The sequence below is a fragment of the Artemia franciscana genome, chromosome 9 (genome assembly GCF_032884065.1).
Source record: "Artemia franciscana chromosome 9, ASM3288406v1, whole genome shotgun sequence".
Taxonomy (NCBI): Eukaryota; Metazoa; Arthropoda; class Branchiopoda; order Anostraca; family Artemiidae; genus Artemia; species Artemia franciscana.
In genome coordinates this window covers 36832634-36850490 of record NC_088871.1, presented here as the reverse complement: position 1 = coordinate 36850490, position 17857 = coordinate 36832634, and the positions used below count along the sequence as shown (strand labels likewise).

At 33.3% G+C, this 17857-nt stretch overlaps 1 protein-coding gene across 2 annotated transcripts in view; it reads right to left on the bottom strand.

Moving 5' to 3' along the window:
* Positions 1-1043: 1043 nt before the first annotated feature.
* LOC136031363 (liprin-alpha-3-like) overlaps positions 1044-17857 on the bottom strand; it is a 147690-nt gene continuing 130876 nt past the window's right edge. The window contains exons 20-21 of one of the 2 annotated variants that reach the window (XM_065710864.1): positions 10533-10649; positions 1044-4119 (exon numbers count right to left, since the gene is read on the bottom strand). In XM_065710864.1, coding sequence (XP_065566936.1) covers positions 4024-4119; positions 10533-10649 — 213 coding nt within the window. In that variant the 3' untranslated portion in view covers positions 1044-4023. The remainder of the gene's footprint in view (positions 4120-10532; positions 10650-17857) is intronic. The other variant, XM_065710866.1, reaches the window with a different exon arrangement.

Sequence of the window (17857 nt, the reverse complement as noted above, 5' to 3'; positions counted from 1 at the left end):
ACCACTTGAAACAACACAAAAGAAGAAGGCCTTAGCTAAACGTCGCTAAAAATGCAACATATTAATAATATATGCGACAAAACTTAGATGTTCGATTTTCGTTCTCCATTATGGCCTCAAAAGTAGAAGGCCTCAATCAAATGTCGCTGAAAGTGCAAAATAAGAATCATATATGCGATAAAACATAGATGTTCGAATCTCTTTGTCCAGTTTGGCCTTAAAGGGAAAAGGCATCAATCGAGTGTCGCTAAAAGTGCAACTTATGAATAATATATGAGACAAAATATGGATATTTGATTCTCGTTCTACAGTGTGGCCTCCACATATAATATTGAGAGAGAAGGATTAATCATATTTGAAACCAATACTAATGAATTCTTAGAAAATAAATAATTGACACCGCGGACAAAGTAAAAAAGAGGATAGGCATAGTACACAGAGAAGGCAAATAATCTCCATCATGTTTTTTTTGCTTTTCTTGCCAATAACTAGGATCTATCAAACCGTTGAATCGTTTAACGGTCTAGCGTTACCGCACCGCAAACGTCTAACGTTTAGACTGTTACCACATCCAAAAAACCGTTTTTTCTTCAGGAGAGGAAATGTCGCGGCGAATAGTTCCCTCTTTTGTTATTTCTATTGTCGGCGGTGCTATTCTACCCGCTTCGTGGATGAATCCTACTTAAAAAGTACAAAAACTTTAATTGTCCCCTTGGGAGGTTTTCTCCAAGTAGCGACAGTATCATAGGTTTTTTGTAAACATTTTATTTTTCTATTAAAAAACTAAAAGGATCACAAGTTCAGTTGAGATTTTGTCCAAGATAACTTCGATCTTCGATTCGAAATAGTTCGAAGCTTTAAGTCTTCAGCATTTAGGCTCATAAAAACAGTCAGCAAGTTTGTCTAAAACACAACGAATCTCAGAAAACTTACAAAACAAATTACAAAAGAATATGAAGATCAAAAATAATTCGATTACATATTTGGATGTGCCATACTAAAGATTGCGCTGAGTAATTTCCTTTTTATTTAAAATATTTTATTATATATATTATTGTGACATAATTATCTTAATTTAATATTAAATTTCATTGTAGTTTGGATTTATTTTTAAGTTGAAATATTTTATTTTCTAAGTTAAAATACTCCTTCCTCGGCTTCAAAAAGCGCTAAACAAAATTTTTACGCAAAAACTCTGAAAAATCCAAATTTTGAGGCGAATTTTTTTTTCACAAATCCATGTGATATAAGTTCACGCAAACTTCTTTTAAAAAAAAGGCCTTTACTCTGATTGACCAACATACGCGAAGAGTCATATGCCTCAAAATATATTTCAGAGAAAATTGAATGGAACCCCAATGCTTTAGAATAGCGTAGCTTTCTATCTATAAATATTATCCCAATATTGTTCAGCATTCACAAAAAAATGAATTTATTGCCTCTCAATTGACCACAGTCAGATTGAGACACCATTCCAAAAAAGACTCCATTCCCCTAGGAATATAAATTACCAAACAAGTTTAAAAGGCTAACAGAGGCCATAACAGTGAGAACATGCAGGGTATCAAAAAGTAAACCCTGATTCCATTTTATGCATTTGAATCAGACATCAAAATTTTGGGGAAAAAAAGGTTATAATGTAGAACTTGCACCATAAGAAAATCAGAATGTCACCAAATGAATAAACTTGTCAGTATGTCAATGAACTCCCCCCCCCCCGGCCCTGTTTATTCATTTTCATACGGGTCTGTCAATCAAAAAAGTAAAATAACTTGACAAATGCGTATCTTAAGCTCCCAAAGTTTCAAAACTAACTTAAAGACCCTTCCTGCAACGAACAAGTTATGCAAAAGTTACAAATAATCCACCCCAACCCCCAAAGAAAAAGAACAGCTAGGCGAGCACGCATTTCAAAATTTCAAATACAAGTTTTAATCCCACCCCCGCCCTAAATATAAGAAAGGTTAGCCATAGTTAAGCGGATTTCCATTGTTTCGGGACTGGGTATCGGGCCAACAGGTAACACTTCTAACCCTTGCTAAAAAATTGTGAATATTTTCCATCACACTACAAACTATAACTGAAAAGTTATTGCCAATTTACGGAAGCTTTCAGCAAACTCTTTTTTTACTTTCTAACATTTTGGTAACTAAATAGGTTTTTTGAACACAGTGAATAAAATTAAACAATTTTAGTCCGAATACTTTTCGGACACCTTGCACAGTCTTTCAAGCAGAATTAGAGTTGGTTTTAACTATATACCCCTTCTCAAAATTTGCCACTCCCCTTGCACTTTTATGTCAGTATTATTTTAATATTGGATTTGTATTCCCCGTTTTCCTGCGTTAAAGCAGGTATGACTCATCAACGATCCGCATCTCTCCCTGCCGCTTAAAAAAGTATGGCTGAAAAGATTTCAGAAAAGAGTATTAATAAAAAATCGGTTTCGAATATAAAAAATATAGTCGTTACAATACAAAAATACCTAGCCTTCTAAAAATCTGCCTTCTTCTTTTACCGTATTTTTCGGTACATAAGTTACATAAAAAGGGAGCACTTTTACATTCAGTAGGAAGTGCCAAAAAGTGTCACCAATAATTGGGAAAAAGTAGGTCAATTCTTAAAAAAAACGTATAATTCGACAATAGCATATACGTACAAATACGTTGCGTATGCGTACAAATGGCGTAATACGTTGAAACATAGACAATACTTGGGAACACAATAGTATTGAAGTAAGATTTATCATCCAAGTTTTATCCCTATTTTGCTTGAGTGAGCCCCAGAAAACAGAAAACTAATTTTCGTTCAAAACCAATATGTTCATCATTTTCAACATCTGAGATTCCAAATAATTTAATCAAGTCATTAAAAAAAAAGACAACTAAACTTCACTGGAAAAGGTACTTACGCTAGGGAAGTTTTTGCTCCTAAAAACTTCATAATTTTTATTTTCTTCTTATAATGCAAATATTTTTACGTATTTTAGAAATTCTTGCACACATGTCTGTGCTAGAGTGCCAATTTTTGAAACACGTTGCAATTCAATAATTCCAAAAAACGCAATTCCGAATTTGGAATTCTATGATTTCAAAAAGAGGTAAATTATGTTTCCATCCATTATTCAGGCATAATATTCAAATTCGTAGGGCTTGAGCTTTAGTCTGTTTGTTATGGGAAAGATGGTGAAAACTATTTGTCACAAATAAAAAAAAATAATAAAAAGAGCATAAGAGCAACAATATGCAAAAATATAATGTTACGAAAATATTAAAGAAAAAGGGTTTCCAACGACGTTATAGTCCGAAATGATTCTTGAATTTAAAAGGTTTGCAGTCCGAACCCTAGAAAAAACCGATCAACCAGATTTCAGTTTCCAGATATTCAAAAAAAAGAAAAAAGAAATCTGAAAGGGGATACAGAGTACACGGTTTTAAAACAAACTTCTAGGCTCATTGCAAATTCAAATCCTGATATATCCCTTCTTTTAAAGGAACCAGGTTCAAAACTGAATTATACAGGTTATTTCTAATCCAATGATTAATATTACACTGATAAATACCAGTCTGTCCTCTTTACTGATATGTCACTTGTTGGGAAATATTGAAGCTAAGAAAAGGGCAAGAAAAAAGAACAAGAAAAGAATAATACCTGATTAAAATTAGACTCCTTGCATAATGAAAATATACAAAATTAAGAAAAAAGGAACAAAAGCTAAAATGTCACAACAGAAAACAAAAGTGGCAAGAGACTCACATATCATTTATAAGTCGTTACCATTTTTAAATGGCACCACAATAGTTAGAAAAATAAAAAATAAAAACGGAAAAAAGAACCGCCAAAGTTTACTTAAACACTGAAAAAGGCGGAATGTAGAAAACAAGAACAGAACAATCACGGTAAAAGAGAAAAGTTGCCAATTGATAGCTGCTCAACACTGCACGACTCCAACTATGGAAATAAAAAGCACAGCACATATGCAAAGCCGCCTTCTTTGAAAGCAAAAGTTTTTACAATTTCTTATCACGTCATTTGATCTTTCAAGTCCGTTGAGTCTGGGCGCCTTTCCGTTATGGTTGAAAGCAATGCCTTAAACTCTCTTTCAAGCAGCTGACGGGCCTGGAAAAAACTTATCAATTTATCGCTTCTCAAGTGATTTCTGAAAAAGTACTTACTCACAAATATACTGAACAGAACTGAAATAAAGCATTCCCATTCTAGATTTTATTGATTACAAAACATTGTAAGATCTTCTATATTTTGTAATATATATATATATATATATATATATATATATATATATATATATATATATATATATATATATATATATATATATATATATATATATATATATAGATATATATATATATATATAAATAAGTTGTTTGTGTGTGTGTGTTGAGTGACGTCATTTTTGTGTGTCGAATGACGTCATGTTTGTCGACTGACGAAATTACAGACCGGGACATCGGGACACAAATGACGACCGGGACACCGGGAAATCTATCTATCTATATATATAAAAATAAGTTGTATGTGTGTTTGTGTGTCGAGTGACGTCATGTTTGTGTGTCGACTGACGTCATGTTTGTCGACTGACGAAATTACAGACCGGGACATCGAAACACAAATGACGACCGAGACATAGGGAATATAAATGACGACCGGGACACTCAAAGAGAAAGCGACCGGGACACAAATGACGACCGGGACACAGGGAATATAAATGACGACCAGGACATAAGTAAAAAAAAAAAACTAAAAAAACTAAAAAAAGGTAAAAACTAAAAAAAAACTAAAAAGAAAAAAAAAACCAAAAACTAATAAAAAAAACTAAAAAAGGTGAAAAACTAAAAAAACTAAAAAAGAAAAAAAAATAAAAAAAGGAAAAAAACTGAAAAATAAAGGAGAAAAAAAAAACTAAAAAAATGAAAAAAAACTAAAAAGGTAAAAACTACAAAAAAAAACTAAAAAGAAAAAAGAAAAAAACTAAAAAAAGTAAAAACCAAACACCAGGACACAACTACAACGGGGACGCCGGGGGGCACAGGGGGATATATAAATGACGACGGGGACACAGGGAATGTTCGATTAGCAATCACCATCAACAAAGCTCAAGGGCAATCATTAGAATCATGAGGTATAACTAAAAAAAATTAAGAAAAGGTAAAAAACTAAAAACTAAAAAAAAGACCAATTCAAAAACGAATGTATATACAGACCGGGACACCGGGACACAAATGACGACCGGAACACGGGGACACAAGGAGTATAAATGACGACCGGGGACACAACTACAGCGGGGACGCCGGGGGGCACAGGGGGATATATAAATGACGATGGCGACACAGGGAATGGTCGATTAGCAATCACCATAAACAAAGCTCAAGGGCAATCATTTGAATCACAGGGACACAACTACAATGGCGCATAACGACTTACGCGCACGGGGGAGCTTGGGGGGGGCGCGAAGCGCCACCCCAACAGCTAGTATATATATCTTATATATATATATATATATATATATATATATATATATATATATATATATATATATATATATATATATATATATATATATATATATATATATATATATATATATATATATACAAGCGCGACTTGAGAAAATGTCAGTTACGGCTTGTGGTTAATGTGGTAACGCCAGTTTACAATCAACTGTTTTATCCTTAGAAAAGGAATTGAAATAGTCTAAACTAAAGAAAACGAAACAATGGGTAAAGATAAGCCGGGTAAAATATATAAATTTAGGTCTTCTTTTAATTTCTCTACGTTTCGTCTTTACAAAACTAAGAAATCCCTCCACCCATCTGAATTAGGGTGGGCAGCTTCTAGCTAAAGCAATCCCATCGAAAAATATTCCAGCTATCCGCAAAAACCACTACCTGCCGACATGGTAATTATGTCATGGTCCTAATCCATAGGTTAGTCTTTTAGTGGTTGAGCACCAGGAAGAGGGGGAGGGACAGAAAGCCTTTCATACAACTTGGCGGGCAGCCAGAATCGATTCCCGGACCCTTAACGCCACCAAGAGCATCAATTCAATGTGCTACAACATGGTATATTAGAACTTACTAGACATGAAATAGAAATGAAAAGGGACTTTGAATCAGATGAAATAGAAATATAATAATTTTGACCCATTATTTAGTCATTTCTGCTACAATATCCTTTAATTCACCATCTTTGCTGGAGGCTTCATCTTAAGATTTATTCTCTGAGAACTATTTTATATTAGTCTACTGTTGCTAACAAGTTACTTCAATCATATAAAAGAGAGTTTAAACGAAGTAATTTTAGACGAAAATTAGTAAGTTAGGACGAAGGTGAAAAGCTAGTATAACTTTTTGCTTTCAATTCGAGAAGAAGTCAAAAATTAAAATTTACTTTTAAGTTGTCAGTTGAAGAAGAAGCAGAAAAGCTATACACATAAGTCCCATCCTTACCTTTTCGTTCAAGTCACCTTCTACCTATAAACAGCCAAAATTAAATACTAAAAATCAGTCACTCTGACACAAACAAGTGCTAAAACTGCACTTAAACAGCTCATTTAAGCTAATTTCGACGTCAAAATCGAGGGAGGTAAAGAGATTCCTCAGTAAAAAGGCGCACACCCTTCCTTTTACCCTTCCCCAGATTTTTCCAGGTGCCCATTTAGAGCTTGACCCTAAATGGGTTTTGAACACTAAAGAAAAAAGGGTGCAGCGGAAGAACCAACCCCAGTGGAAGCATTCTTATTACCGTGGTAACTAGCACAAGGGAATTTTGAAAAAACAGGTGTAGGAGAAACACGATTAGGAAGGTGAAACTGGTTTTCAAGTTAATGGTAGCCAAAGGAAGAACAATAAATATTCATTGCAGGCAAATTTTTACATTTATTTACTCTCAAGCCTCAGTCACATTGACAGTATGGGTGCCCAGAGAAAATTTTCCGATGGGGGGAGATATGTCCTAGAAAGGAAGCAGTTCGGTAAAAGGGTTTTTGATTTCCAGGAATGAAAAAAATAATTTGATTTCATTAATTCGAAATTGTAGAAATTGTAAACTTCTACTAAGCTTCAAATTTTGATTTCCTTTTGATTTTGATTCAAGATCAAATTTCTTTGATTTTGATTCAAGCAAATATTTGACACTACAAATAAATATTCAAAAACTCAGCCAAGAATATTTCCCAATAGATAGCCTTTTTTTGTTAATAGTTGCTAAATTATTTTACACGTTTTAGAAACCGTATATATTCATAGAAAAAGAAAGAGCAATCTAAAAGTAGATCAGTATATTATTGTGAAAGTCCCCCCCCCTCAATTCTCACTGTATATAAATAGAAAATAAGAATAATACCATTTAAGCTATGTGGAAAACAAAGCTCCTGGTAGTTCTTGATGGGAGAGGGCTATCCCTCTCTCATCAAGGACTATCCCATTCCAAAATTACAATAGAAAGTAACCATAAGCACTTTACAGACAACATATAGCAACGGTAATTTTTGTAGAGTAGAACTTCTTGTCAACATTTCTTGAACAACTTCAAGAAATGTTGACGGTATGGAAACAAAGCATTCTTGTTTCATGCAAATTCAGGTGAACTGTAGTCCGGGCGAAGACGGTATACTGACTATGGGGGAGTAAAACCAACGGAATTTATTATCAATAAACCAGTTAAACCTTTTTCAAATTAGACGGGATTTTGACCTTACTTCTCTCTTGTACTGTTTAAGGTGCCTCGTTTACTTTTTGCAAAGCCTAAATTGTCATTTTTCTGACCAAAAATATTAACTATCAAGTCCAGATTATTTATCATATTTATCACAATTTTATAGAATTTATTATAACTAAGCTCTTATATTACTGTGAAGTTCGTCTTTATTCCACAAAGAACTGTGGATTCTATCCAAAACATGAAACGTGGATTTATACACACACTCAAAAACGGAACGGAGAAGTACACAGGGTGTTGGAGAGGATAACATAACTCCTCCTTAAATGGTGAATAGTTTCAATTTTAAAACATTGGACCACTTTTTCTTGGAAAATTTTACTGGGGAGATGGGGGGGGGGCTTAAGACCATCTGGGGAGTAAGTGGATGAGTTTGGCTGTGAATGGAAAAGTTTACTCAATTCAAAAAATACTACAATTTTTATCAAACAGTTCGTGGTAAAGAACTCTAATAAACATAATTTTGATAGCAATAGATACATCAAAATAATTAGCTTTTTATGCTGGTTCCAAATATATAAGATTCAGCAAGTTTAATATTATCCGTCAAAAGCTAAGAGCCTGGGAAAATTTGCCTAATTTTCAAAAAAAGCGGGAAATGTCCCCCTTAAAGTCAAGGAATCTTGTTGAAAACTGTACCACAGATTCAGTACATCAGACAGTCCTCTTGTAGGGGTTTCCCATCTACAAAAATGTGGAATTTTGTATTGTTTCCCAGAAGAAAGATCATGGATACTTGTTGGGTTTTTGGCACGACTTGGAAAAGAATAAAAATACAATAAAAGACAAGTTTTTTCGAATGAAAATATGCTAAAGAAATATTCTAGGCAGAATCATCCACAGGAAAGGAAATGGGAGACCACGGAATCAAATGGGGAGAAAAAAACTATCAGGACTTAGATTATGCTGATGATTTAAGACCTGAAGCTCTGAAATATGGGCGCTCCGAAAAGTAGATGAAGATTCATTAGAAGTTTTCTAGAGAAATTGCCTACGGATTGTTCTAGGTACCCGGCTGACTGACCGAATTTCAAACAGTAGGCTACACGAACAATGTGGTTCAATCCCGCTTTCTAAGGCTACAGTGAGACAAAGGTTGAGATGGCTAGGACACGTTCTGCATATGAAGGATGACAGATTCCCAAAGGTTGTCCTTTTCGACCAACCGTCTAGGGCTAAACGGAAAGCAGGTCATCCTCTTCTGGAGTGGGAGGATGTTATGAAGAAAATTGTAAGGAAATAGGAACTTCCTGGGAGGGTGTAAAGAGGGAAGCTTTGAATAGACTGGGACGGAGGAGCAGGAGCATGCGTAGTTGTGTTGGCCTCAGGCAGCTTGGTGCTGCGATGAGCTGTCAGGAGTAGTATTAGAATCGTCCACAAGAAATTATCTGGGGGAGGGTGGATTTACAGCAAGGATCGAATTTTCGGGGTAATTTCCCAAAAAGAAGGTTTTAAACGGGAAGGACTTTCTATGGAAGAAATTTTACGGGGGGGGGGGGGTCTAATTGTCCATGCAGGAAAAGACAGATTTCTTTGTATTATTTGGAAAACAATTTTAAAAAATACATTTTTTCAACTGAAATTCAGGAACAACATTAAAGCTTAAAACGAACAGAAATTATTCCGTATTCGAAAGGGGCTGCCCCCTCCTCGATAAGCCAATCATTAGTGTAAAGTTTGACCTTTTATTCCAATTCTTTAAGAACGACTCCTGGAACACAAGGGCCATTTAATTAAAATCAGAAGCTTTTTTTTAAAGTGCTATATAACTTCAGCGCAAAGAACTGGGTATAAAGGGGGATGCAGGCCTTTTTATATATGAAATAATTTCTGTTCGTCTTAAGTTTTAATGCTGCTCCTTACTTATAGTTGAAAAAAAAGCCTTTTTTATTTAATAAAGAAAACAAGGCGAGAAATATTTTCGAAAGTTTCAGAAAAAAGCTTAACAAAATAACATCATCCAAAGTACTCAAAAACAATGCAACAACCAAATTAGCCTCTTAATATTTGCTCTAACATAATATTTGATATTTTCATCAAACTCCATCGGTTCGTCATTTTTGTAGCTATGAATTGTTTCCCAATTATATCTTTATTGTTGATGAGACTGTACACATTGTATAAGAGATAATGTTTCTTATGTAAATTAATAAGTACATATAGGTACATAATAAGCACATATTTATATGTACATAATTATGACAAACATATTAATGTACAGTAATAAGTTTGTAAAATCCAGGAGAGATTTTGGATTCGCGAGCCGGTCTGTAGCGAAAGAATTTTTTTTTTTTTTTCGAGTTTTGTTCTTGAATGTCTAATCTTTTTAACATTTTAACTTTAGTGTTCACAACCTTTTGAGCTGCTCTTTCATTTCATTAATATAAAATAAAAATGAATTGGTTCTATTCTATAAAAATAGAGAAAAAAGCCAATGTTGTTTTTGGTTTCAAAAGTTACACTGTCAGAGCCGACCTGTTACTCAAGATAAAACAACCTGTCACTGTCGCTCTAGATAAAACGATTGTTCTAAAGAGCTTTCAAAGACTTATAGACGAGGGCCTTGAAGAAGTAACGCAAATGAATTATGTTCGAAATCTTCGTGAACTTGACATTCACCGAAGTCATCGAGGTAAACTCGAAGAGGATCGTTACCCCGAAACTATAACATAATAAATACTTTTCCTACAATTTCACACGATTTTCTCATAATAAAACTTTTTTTGCTTTGTTTTTGGCTACATAGTTTAATTTATTATTATTATTATTTATTTTTTTTTCAAATTCCTTACCTGAGAATTCTGAAGAGGGATTTGAAGAACTAATGCGAATGAGTTATGATTGAGACCTTCGTGAAGGGCCAATAAAGCACCATGAACACCAGATTCTACTAAATTGCTCGCATATTCCTAAAATAAAACAACAAAAATGGTAAACAAAACATTTTCTAGCTGAAACAGATTTCTCAAATTAAAATACCAACAAACAGCTGACTACGAAAAGAACCCGGTTTCAATCAATAGCCTTTTTTTTCTTCTTCCATATGCATAAATATCATTTTGTAAAATATAGACAATCATAAAAAATTTAGCATTATTGTGGACTCTCAAGGAACATATTTGCAGCTAAATTGGTATCACAAACAATTCCTTTGAAGGAATAATTGAGACGCAAGTGTTTTAATAAACGAAAAATAAGACAAAGCAAACAATATACAAATAATAATAATCCAATTATAAAGTTGTCTGTGTTTTATGAAAGCTTTTTAAATCACATTCTTATCTCCAAGATTACACTCCTATTTTACTTTTATTTAAATTACATCCCTACTACCCTTATTTTTTTCAGCGTTCTCAAGAAGAGCAACTTTTCACAATCATTTTAGAACAACAAGATAAAATCTGGTTAAAATTATAGATAATTTGTTTAATTCCTTTTCCCTTCTTTCTTTTTTGGACGGGGGGGGGGGCTCGTACACTCAACATGTATAATTTTGTATACGCAGAGGATTACACTTTTGCATACTCTACTTACTTAACTGAATGAGTATATTCATTCATACATAAAATGTTAAGACTTGAATCTTGATGTAAAACAGTCTAGCTTATAACAGCATAATTTTTTTGGAGTGGGAGAAGGCTATTTATGCATGAAAAACTTCAAATGAAACTATTGGTATTTTTAGACTCTTCCCCGAATCCCAAATTGTTGCAAATCGAAGTAGATAAAATAAAAACTCTGTTGCTGCATTTTAATTTATTTCTGATTTTTTTATTTATTTTATTTTATTTTTTTTTGTAAACAATTTTTGTAATTGTTTAAAAAAGAAAGAAATTCAATTAAGCTAATCCCAAATTGTTGCAAATCGAAGTAGATAAAATAAAAACTCTGTTGCTACATTTTAATTTATTTCTGATTTTTTTTATTTATTTTATTTTATTTTTTTTTGTAAACAATTTTTGTAATTGTTTAAAAAAGAAAGAAATTCAATTAAGCTAATCCCAAATTGTTGCAAATCGAAGTAGATAAAATAAAAACTCTGTTGCTACATTTTAATTTATTTCTGATTTTTTTTATTTATTTTATTTTATTTTTTTTGTAAACAATTTTTGTAATTGTTTAAAAAAGAAAGAAATTCAATTAAGCTAATCCCAAATTGTTGCAAACCGAAGCAGATAAAATAAGAACTCTGTTGCTACATTTTAATTTATTTCTGATTTTTTTATTTATTTTATTTTTATTTTTTTGTAAACAATTTTTGTAATTGTTTAAAAAAGAAAGAAATTCAATTAAGCTAATCCCAAATTGTTGCAAATCGAAGTAAATAAAATAAAAACTCTGTTGCTACATTTTAATTTATTTCTGATTTTTTTATTTATTTTATTTTTATTTTTTTTGTAAACAATTTTTGTAATTGTTGAGTTTTGCATTGAACGGAAGTTTACTCCGTTGTTTGACCTTTAGGAAACCCTTTTTAATCGATTGATCCAAGAAAGGTGCAAATCAAGTTCATATTTTAAACTATTGTTAAAATTTTTGACCATTTCCTAGTTCCTTCAGACCTACTTTTATTTCTTCTGTGGAAGTCGTTTGATAATCAATAGGAGAGACAAGGGAATATGAAGTTACTTATATGGGAAAATGTAAAAAATAATAATAAAAATACGTTTTGCACTCAGAAAAATATGAAAAAACAACTTGTAATTAATGTCTGTAAGGCTTTTACACATCATTTGGTTTTGTTTCTTTCTGGATTCAACCCCATTTTCAATAAAGAAGATGCTAGTTCCTTCATATTATTTCAAATTTTCCCGTTTCTTACTGTATCTGCCTCACGGGTGTCTCATACTGAAGATCATATTTGTTTCTGACTCCAGGATACCTGGTAACCCATTTTGATTTTGAGCCCGACTAAGTTTTATAGGGTTGTATCAGTCATCCATTGTTCGACGTATTTAATAAAAAAAAACAATATTAGGATAATTTTAGTTCTTATGTTTATCTTGTAAATATGCTATTTGAAGTCATGAAATATTTATGCTCGATGCTATTATTTTGTCCTTCAAAGTTCAATATTTGTCCAAGTCTTTGTGGGTGGGGGGAGGGGGTTTTCAAAATGAGCAGAGGAGATCATAATGAACATAAGATTGACAAACAAAAGATGACAAACAAAACAGCAATGCTCGAAATACAAAGCTTTTTCAAGATAACATTTTAGGAGGTTGTAGCACTAGTCCTATTAATAGTAATTTCTGTTTTTTTTTTTGTTTTTTTTTTAAAGTTTGACTTGATTATTCGTTTTAACATTCCTTTCAGGATTCATCTATTCACCCATACCAGTATTTTTTATCTTTTTATTTTATGCTAATCATAGATTTCAATTTCTCTCCGTTTTGGGACTGATTCAATACTCATAATATGGTAGTTTATGTTTGTTTTAAGGCCAAACTATTAGACTTTTTTTAAGTGTCATTCTTTACTTTTCTTTGAAGAACTTCTTTTTTCGAAACTGTTCTTTTGGGGTTAAAAGCTCAAAATATGGCAACACTTTTTTCTATTGGCTAATTTTTTTTTTAATTGTTGCTTCGCCTTTGATTTTTATATAGCGGATATACAAGCTACATTTAAAGGAACGTGTATACATCCAAAACCCAATACAAATGGCAGTTATGTTTCTATCCCCGGCAAAAAGAATATCTATAGTCTCTTTGTGAGACTCTCTGAACAAGTCTTTGGTTGAGTGTTGCCATTTTGTCCCTTTCTTTAAAATGCCCTTTGGAGAGTTGTCAGCTCCTGATTATAAGCAAATAAATTTGGATTTAAAAAAGGTACACCATAAAATTTAATAATAGAAAAATAATATTTTACAAAAACATATTTAATAAATTAAGCTTCCAGTTTAGATATAGGCTGTTTTCATCTAATTTTCAAACCAAAGAAAAGAAAAACGAACAAAACAAGGCTAATAACTGGTTAGATTTCACCTGACAAGGGTATGGCCCAACAATACAGAGAGGCATTTCAAATATATAAACATTAAAATTTTGGTATGACTTCAACACGTATGATGTTGAAATGAGTGCCATTCAAAATCACTTTTTGATTATATTAATTTTATTTGTTTTTTTTTTCCAGAAAAAGTAAGACATTCAGCAAAATTGCCTTGCTCTAGAATTCATAATGAACAATCTAGTTTTTCTCCAAAAAATTCAATATTTTAATAATAAAGTAGTAAAAAAAAACATTTATGAAAGACGTGGATTCAAGATATTCTATTTCGCTTTCTAAAAATAATTTAAAACTGTACCGAATTGATAATTATTAGTTAATCAAATAGTTCGTGGTAACGAACTGTAGTAAGGAGCGACCCGGCTCAATAGTAACCAAAACTCTAAAAAATTGAATTTTGATATCAATAGCTACATCAAAAGAATCACATTTTAATGCTAAATTTAAATATATAAGTTTCATCAAGTTAAGTCTTACCCATCAAAAGTTACGAGCCTGAGAAAATTTGCCTTATTTAAGAAAATAGGGGGAAACACCCCCTAAAAGTCATAGAATCTTAACGAAAATCACACCATCAGATTCAGCGTATCAGAGAACCCTACTGTAGAAGTTTCAAGCTCCTATCTACAAAAATTTGGAATTTTTATTTTTTGCCAGAAGACAAATCACGGGTGCGTGTTTATTTGGGTTTTTTTTGTGTTTTTTCTTTTTCCCAAGGGGTCATCGTATCGACCAAGTGGTCCTAGAATGTCGCAAGAGGGCTCATTCTAACGGAAATGAAAAGTTCTAGTGCCCTTTTTAAGTGACCAAAAAAATTGGAGGGCATCTAGGCCCCCTCCCACGCTCATTTTTTCCCAAAATCAACGAACCGAAATTTTGAGATAGCCATTTTGTTCAGCATAGTCGAAAACTATAATAACTATATCTTTGGGGATGAGTTACTCCCCCACAGTCCCTGGGGGAGGGGGCTGCAAGTTACAAACTTTGACCAGTGTTTACATATAGTAATGGTTACTGGGAAGTGTACCGACGTTTTCAGGGGGATTTTTTTGGTTTGGGTGTGGGGTTCAGGGGAGGGGGCTATATGGGAGGATCTTTCCTTAAAGGAATATTTCATGGGGGAACAAAAATTCAATGAAAAGGGCGCAGGATTTTCTAGCATTACTATTAAAAAAAAACAATGAAAATATAAATATGAAAATGTTTTTTCAATTGAAAGTAAGGAGAAGCATTAAAATTTAAAACGAACAGAGATTATTACACATATGAGGGGTTCTAAAAATACTTTAGCATAAAGAGCGTTCTATTTAGGAGGAGATAAATACTTCGCTCTTTATGCTAAATTATTTTTAGTAATTTCAACTATTTATTCTACGGCCTTTCTGATTGAGGGGTCATTCTTAAAGAATTGGGACAAAACAAGATTTAGTGTGAAGAGCGAGGTATTAACGAGGGGACCAACCCCCTCATATATATAATCAAAAATATAAGAATATAAAAGTTTGTTACGTAAGTTAATTCTTAAGTTACGTATATTTTTTACTAATAAAAACGTTCGTTAAAAATTAAAAGTTCTAGTTGCCTTTTTAAGTTACCGAAAAATTTGAGGGCAACTAGGCCTCCTTTTCCACCCCTTATTTCTCAAAATCGTCTGATCAAAACTAAGAGAAAGCCATTTAGCCAAAAAAAAATATTAATATACAAATTTCATTTTAATAATTTATGTACGGAGAGCCAAAACCAAACATGCATTAATTCAAAAACGTTCAGAAATTAAATAAAAAAACTAATTTGTTTAGCTGAAAGTAAGGAGCGACATTAAAACTCAAAACGAACAGAAATTACTCCGTATATGAAATGGGTTGTACCCTCCGCAATCCCTCGCTCTTTACGCTAAAGTTTAACTCTTTGCCACAATTCTACTTTTTAAAACAATTAAAAGCTTTAGCGTAAAGAGCGAGGGATTGCGGAGGGTACAACCCATTTCATACACGGAGTAATTTCTGTTCGTATCAAGTTTTAATGTCGCTCCTTACTTTCAGCTAAAAAAATTAGTTTTTTTTATTTAATATGAAATAATGGTTACCAGTGCTAGTGTTTATCTAAATTAAGGTTAATATTTGATTAGGAGTGTGGGTTGTGAGTTGAACGTGATGTCTCATTTTCTTTTTACCTTGAGTATTTTTATTTCTTTTTTTCATTACTTTTCTTAGGCAAGGTTCTCTTTTCTAAGGTTCACTTAGGCAAGATCTTGATAATTTATTCAACCCCAACATAAATTTTATGTCACTTTCACAGTCACAAAACGACATGAGTTCCCAATCCATCAGATCTAAAAGATCTGGTGCAAAAGAAACTTCGCTTAAAATTAGACAAAATATAACGCTGTTTTCTGCTTAGATTTTTTATTAATTTTGTTTGAAAGAATCTTAGAAACTTGTCAAGTATGTAACGAGAATATTTTCTATTGCTAGTAGTGGATTTTAGTGAGTGGATAGCTTCAGTGATTTTTTTTTTTTTTTAGCTTTTAAACTTTTTAATTCTGTTAATTTTATTACATCAGTTGTTGGAATCTTAGTTGAAGGAATCTCAGCTGTTTGAAGGAATCTTAGAAACTTGTCGAGCATGTAACGAGAATACTTTCTATTTTTAGTCGTTGATTTTAGTGAGTGGACAGCTTTTAACTCTTTTTTTAGCTTTTAAATTTTTTAATTCTGTTAATTTTATTACATCAATTGTAGGATCTTTTTTCGCGTTGTAAGGTCTTTTAATTTTTCCAATTTTTGATGTTTCTTTTTACTTTCCGCCTTTTATTTTTAATCCGTTTTGTTTTATTCGCCAGAAAATGTGAACACTTTTCTTTGAAACTTTCTGTTATAGTGCTACAGAATGGAAGCGATTGTTCTCCCGAAATATTAGTTTGTTTCGTCCAGTATTTCCGTTCGCCTTATAAACTCTATTAATGTTTCTTTTTTTTTGGCTTTAAATTCTTTTTTTTTATGGCAGCCCAATAGTGTATACGAATTTATTTTTACACACAGAACTGTGGGCGCCCAAGATCTGGTATCATTAATAGCATCAGACTGACTACGAAGCGTAGATTCTCGAAGGAGCTCTGCCTCCACCGCAAATCTCTCGTTGATAGCTATTCCGCCCGTGCAAAACAGGATCGAAATTTTCTTTTCAAGTCTGTATCTTTGGCAAAGCCTACCGCTCTGTTGTCGCCGTCTGAAATCCCTGTCGAGAACTGGTATTCTTATTATGCGAGTGAATTTGCTGCTCCTAGCCCCCAGCTAGAAGAAATGTACGAGAGAGAATTGGATGAGTTCCTTGATAAGCTTCCGCACGGTGATTTTGTTGTCAGTTTAGAGTCGGTTATTCAAGCAATTCGTCGGTTGAAAAATAAGTCTTCTTGTGGAATTGACCGTGTTAGTTCTATCCATATGAAACATGGTGGTCCGGTTCTCGCTATGCATCTTTCGCTTTTTATGCAGATGATCTTCACGCAAGGTGTTGTTCCCTCCTCCTTCTGCGTAGGGGATCTTACCCCCATTCCGAAGAAAGGGAAATTTGACATCAAATGCTCGTCTTTCCGCCCCATTACAGTCGCCACATCTTTATGTAAACTATTCGAGCTTCTATTCATTAATGAACTGGAAAGTAAATGCTACACCCCGTCAAGTCAATTCGGATTTAAGCGCCGCACTGGTTGTGCCGATGCCTTGACGGCTGTAGTGAGTGTGCTACTCGATGCGGGTTTTTCTGGAGAGAGCATAGCCTTAGCTAGTCATGACATCAGCCGTGCATTCGATTCACTCATACACGCTGCAATGTTATTGAAAGCTTCACAAGGAGGTCTGAATCCCTGCATAGTTCGATCCCTACGTGATATGTACTCGAGGTTGTCCATTCGCCTAAAGCTTCCTCCCGACAAAAATTTGCCTCCCCGGCCTCATAAAAAATTGATCCCCGTTTTGAAAGGTGCCCGCCAGGGAGCTGTCTCCTCCCCTTATTTGTTCAATAATTATGTTCTTCAAGCACAAGATAAATGCCCAGCCTCGTGCATTCTTTCCTCTATAGACACCTCCTTAGTATGCTACGCCGACGA